Genomic DNA, 5,444 nt, shown 5'->3' on the forward strand with positions numbered 1-5,444 from the left:
CCCTTCCGCCTCTTCCGCAGCCGCCATCTCCGCGTCGCCGCGCCGCGCAGCGCTATGGTGAGGCCATCGGCCGCCATCCGGCGCCGGGACGCGCCGCTCCCACCCCGCTTCTCCACCGGGCGGTGACTCGGGGCTCGCGGCGGGGTCTGGCGGGGCGGGGGGTGCCGGTTATCGCCTCTGCCGCGGCGGGGCCGGGCCGAGCTCCCCGCGCTCAGTGCCGCTTTCTCTTGCAGTCGTCTCACAAGACCTTCAAGATCAAACGCTTCCTCGCGAAGAAGCAGAAGCAGAACCGCCCCATCCCGCAATGGATTCGCATGAAGACGGGCAATAAGATCAGGTAATGGGATCGGCCGGAGCTCTTTGAGGAGCCGCGGCCCAGCACTGCGCACGCTCGGCATCACGTTCCCGTACGGACCGGCCTGAAGGCTGGAGAACCTGCCGTGTGTTCCGGCAGCGCTCCGCAGCGCCGTGGCGCACGGATGCAGCTCTCACACGGTGTGCGTGGGGCGCATATCCACAGGTTCGGTTCTGTTTTGTTTTGGGTTTTTTTTTTCCCCGACTTTGGGGCTCCCAGCTTTTCCTTCTCGAGTTCATTTCTGTGTTCTGTAAGTATTTATGGGTGTAAATCAGCTGTTGAGATGAGCCAACTTTAATTAACGGTCACTTAATTGAAACTGAAAGCATAAGCTGTACCTGTGGAAGAATTATTCCAGAATGTTACATCAGCAGCCGTTCTGCTCCTGACATTCCTCTTCCAGCTCCTCCTCTCTCCAACAGCCTTCCCTCTCTTGCTGCGTCTCAAGGAGCAGCGCCTTACAGAACATACAGAGCACAGCTGTTCTGAGGTGCATAAAGAACAAAGGTCTCCTCGGGTGTGTAAGGGAGATGAAATCGACAATATAAAGTGCTTGATTTGTGACTGAAACTAATTTGCAGTAGTTTCCTTTTCTTTGCCTATAGCACTTGTTTTCAAGCATTACATTCAAGAAAGCGCAGTAAGGGAGTATTGCAGCTTCCCAGGTAAAGGCCAGCTGTGCAAAAGATGGTGCCAGTGTGAGCCAGTCCAATTGCTGCGCAGCCAGCTCATTGTGTAGCCCACATGCTTTGCTGCTCAGACTTCATAGGAGAGTAGGATTTTTTCTCCCAGATCCTTTTTTCTCCTCTGTAGTGAGGAGAATGGTGGTACCAGCAGCTGGCTACGGCAGTGAGGCAGCACAGAATTGCTGAGTTCCTTTTGCTTCTGTTACCTCTTTTCCTTTTGGGAAAATCAGCATTGTGTGCTCCTTGTCTTTCAGTTACCAGCATAAAAAGAGCTTCTGTTTTCGCTGTATTACATTGCTTTGTAATATTTTATTATGCAGCAAGATCTCTTAATTTTTGTCTTGTGGCACTTAAGTGCTTCAGCTACCTTCCAAACTGTGTGCTATAGCAGGCTGCAATTGCAGTGCTTCATTCTGTGGGAGTACTGCCATTTTCCTGCTGAGAGTAATTCTGTTAATGCTGTCTTTGGTTTTACCTGTATGGTGGTGAAACTGTTTGTCCTTAACATGAACATCACCTGTGGCTCATAAATGGACATACATTATCAGTGATTTGATGCAGCTTCCCAGAAGAGTGTACTTTCCATACACAGCTCGTCATCAAAAATGATTATATTTGTCTTAGGCTACAAATTGCATGCAGGAAATAAGTTTCATGATAATTGGGCAGACTGTACGTGGGGTTTTTTGTCTCCAAAAGAGGGGGGAGAACATTCACGTGCTAATGCATCTTTTTCTAAGACCTGTTTCTTTCTCAAGCCTTTAGATTTCTCTGCAGTGCTGTGCTAATTGGTTAGCAAATGAAGAAAGTAAACAGATGGGAATTTAAACTAAAAGAAAAGTACAGTTGATTTTTGTTGGCAGCCTGCCACGGTAGCATGGTAGAAATCCTTCACTGATGAGCTAATTGAAGGTGTTTTCAGTCCACCTGGATGGTCAGCTGTGTGCGTTTTGCTAACTGACGTTGTTTTTGTCTTAGGTACAACTCCAAAAGGAGACACTGGAGAAGGACCAAACTGGGCTTGTAAGAGAGACTGTTCCTGGGAGCTCTAATAGCACTTGTCTTTCTGCATCAGATTGATACACCCCAAACGCTGATCAACAACCCTCAAGTCATTCCTTCTGTAGTGCTGGACTGCAGTGCTCAGTTCTTGTTCCATGAGCCAGTGCAGGTTCATGCTATTAACGGGAATCTCAAAGCATTTGGCATCTGAAACATGAAGACTGTGTTCTATTAGTGTTCTTTCTTTCAGGCATCATAAGTATTAACAGTGTTCAGGCTTGTTAATAAATATGGACCTGAATGAAGTGGCTGATTTTGTGTATGTACAGTGGGATGGTAGCACAGAAAGGCAGTGTTACTGCAGACACATTCTTACGTAGTGTAGAAAACCTCACCAGCTCTTTCCGGCCAGGTGAGGCGATGTCTTCTCAGTTATTGTAAATTGCAGAGCACCAAACACACCAGTTCTTAAAGAAAAGGGGTAAAAACAAAGCTGATTTTACAGTAGTTAGTCTGGAGAAAATATTATTAGACAGATAGTGGGGGGAAAAAAATAGAGGCTTTTGGAGGCAGAGGACATTCACAAGTTTGAAAAAGGCTTCGTGACCCACAGCTGCTGTGGCTGACGTGTGTGCAATGTCAGTCTCTGATTTGTTGACTGGGGAAGACGGGGTTACATTTTGGGTAGTTTTAGGCAATGTTACTACAAAAAAGTAGCACTGTCACCATTTGTTGAAGCTGTGTCCGTTCACCTCCTCTGGTTTTACTTTATGGAGCTGCAAAGCACATTGAGAAGGGCCCTCTGGGATAAGGTGGCCTCCTGTGTGAAGCTCTCCAGTTCCCTTTCTCAGTTCCATTTATGCTGACACAGATGTACGGATGTCCCCTGTGACAGAAGCCAGCCACTGCTTCTTCCCAGCTCCGCTGTTACGTCCCACATAACCCTTTGAACATCTGCAGGTAGACCACACAGTAATGCCTACTGGGATCCTGTTGTTGCTATTCAGATTGGTTGCTTTTCTTGTGTTTTATTTTTAATTGATGAAATAGCACAGATGAACAGGAAGGGCCATGCAGTCCATACTGGTCAGATGCTGAAATGTCACATGCCCAGAAGAACAATGAAGGCACTTGTCCAGGCAGTGTGTGAATGTGAAGCTGAGTGGTCAGTGAGATTTGTATTTTGTAACTGCCTGCCCTGGGCCTGAGCAGTGTGCTTGCAAAGCCTGCCCTGGACAAGTGCCCATGTGAGCTGCAGGTGGCCCTTTGGGAGCCCAGGCTGTGATGTGGGAGACTTGCAGGGATCTCACCTCATACCACAAGTCATCCAGGGGAGACAGCTGTACCTGCAGCGTCCGTGGCTCCAGGAGCAGCTCTTGGGTACATCGTGGAGCAGAGCAGCTCCTGGAGCAAGAGATTTGGATCCTGGTGGGGAAGCAGGTTCAGCATAGCTGAGAGTTTCATTTATGAGGTTGGAAAGGAGAAAGAGGGAAAAATACATCAAGGACAATGGAGAGATTTATCTCCTAGAAAATCTGTGCTCTATGGATAGGCTGTAATGCGTAATGTCTGTGTATTCCCCTAAATGTGGAACAACCTGCTTTGTGTTGCTTAGAGCTCTTACTGCTCTATGAAGTTGTCTTGATGCCAACCACAGGTGCGGTTTAATTTAAAACATTGTCAGCAGAATGGCATTAAGAAATTACTCAAAGGGAGAAGGGGGAGAAGGAATTAAACTGAAGTCAGCACTTAAGCTCCCCAAATCCTGCATTCTCCACCAGAGCCTCTGATAGTCACTGACTTACTGCAGGGAACTGCAGAAGGAGGCGACTTAGCACTGAGCCCACGTGGGCTGCACTGTCCCCTTCTCCAGGGCAGGTCTGTTGTCAGCCATCACCTCTGCTCGGCAGGCTGATGGTGCAGTGCTGCTGGATGTGTCTAGCAAAGCCCATCCTGCTGCTGAGAGCTGCAAAGAAGGCAAATGGCCATCTGACAAAGTTTGGGAATCAACCATTTGCAGGGGTGTGAGGCTGCATCCATGCAGTATTTTTCTGGGGAGTTCTCAGAGTTGTGAGTGCCTAGCTGGGCTGAATTCTCCCCCAAGTCTCCACACATCAAACGCTTCAAGCCTTCACAGCTGGCTGTCACCTCACGCCCCCAGATCCTTTCCCTCTGTGCAGCCTGCCAGCCACTCTGCCCCAAACCTGGGGTTGTTGTGACCAAAGAGCAGCACTTTGGTCTCCTTGAAGCTCATCCCTGCAATCAGCCTGTCCAGATCCCTCTGCAGGGCCTTGCTGCCCCCAGGCAGATCGACACCTCCAGCCAACTTGGTGTCATCTGTAAACTTAATTGATGGTGCACTCAGTGCTCTCATCTAGGTTGAACAGGCTGGGCCCCAGTACTGCCATGCTGGAGAGCCACACTTGTGACCAGCTGCCAACTGGATGTGACTCCATCCAACACCACTCTTGGCCCAGCCCTCAGCCAGTCCCTCACCCAGCAGAGAGCATACCTGTCCAGGCCTCAGGCTGCTGCTTCTCCTGGAGAATGCCATGGGAGACAGCGTCAAAGGCTTTGCTGACGTCTAGGAAACTTTAACAACAGCCTTTCCCTCATGCACCAGGAGGTCACTCGGTCACAGGAGATCAGGTTGGTCAGGCAGGACCTGCCTTTCGGGAAGTCATGCTGGCTGGACCCGATTCCCCGGTATTCTCGTGCAGCACCGCGCGACTGCACTCCAAACGCTCTCTGACCTTCCCTGGCACCGACGGCAGGCTGACAGGCCTGCGGTTCCCCAGCCCTCCCTGTGGCGGTGTCGCATCAGCAGCCTGCAGCCGCCTGGCCCCCCAGCTGAGCAAGGACCGCTGGTAGAAGATGGGAAACGGCTCGGCAATCGCTTCTGCCCGCTCGCTCAGCTCCGTGCGGCGGATCCCCGCAGCCCCGGGAGCGCGGCAGCCCAGCTGGAGCAGCAGGTCGCTCACCGTTTCCTTCAGAGCCGTGGGACCTACTCCGCTCCTCATCGCCGTCCTCCAGCACCGCACGCGGCCGATACCCGTCCTCGCTCTCACACTGCGCTACGGGAAGCGCCGGCAGCCCCGCCTTCCCCCTCCCTAACGCCGTTCCCCACGGCGTCCAACCGCGGCGCCGCCGCTCTCCGCCCGGCCCCGCCCGCAGCCCGGTCCGCGCCACCGCCGGCTGCCGCGGGGGGGAACCGTAACCCCTCGCCTCCCGCAGCGCGACGGCGGCGCGGGGACCGGCGGTACCGAGCACGAAAGCGGCGCGGGGTCGCGGCGCGCGGTCGCAGCGCGGGCTGGGCTCGCGGCGCGGGGCGACGAGGCGGTTCCACCCCCGTGAGGCGGCGCGGTGGGCGCGTCCGGAGCCGCCCGGCCGGGCGGGGCGGG

The 5,444-nt window shown here is 52.7% G+C and overlaps 1 protein-coding gene and 1 non-coding gene across 2 annotated transcripts; both read left to right on the forward strand.

Annotated features, from left to right (window-relative positions):
- The first annotated feature begins 3 nt into the window (after positions 1-3).
- RPL39 (ribosomal protein L39) lies at positions 4-2,348 on the forward strand. Its single transcript, XM_042876849.1, has 3 exons — positions 4-57; positions 234-337; positions 2,020-2,348. Exons 1-3 carry the CDS (start codon positions 55-57, stop codon positions 2,066-2,068), a joined length of 156 nt encoding a protein of 51 aa, XP_042732783.1. The 5' UTR covers positions 4-54; the 3' UTR covers positions 2,069-2,348.
- On the forward strand, positions 1,426-1,557 carry LOC122183110. The gene has a single exon (XR_006180100.1). It is a non-coding gene; the product is annotated as a small nucleolar RNA SNORA69 (small nucleolar RNA).
- Positions 2,349-5,444: the final 3,096 nt, after the last annotated feature.

Source organism: Lagopus leucura, unplaced genomic scaffold (assembly GCF_019238085.1).
Source record: "Lagopus leucura isolate 7727_CA_CO unplaced genomic scaffold, USGS_WTPT01 Super-Scaffold_100016, whole genome shotgun sequence".
In the NCBI taxonomy this organism is placed as follows: Eukaryota; Metazoa; Chordata; class Aves; order Galliformes; family Phasianidae; genus Lagopus; species Lagopus leucura.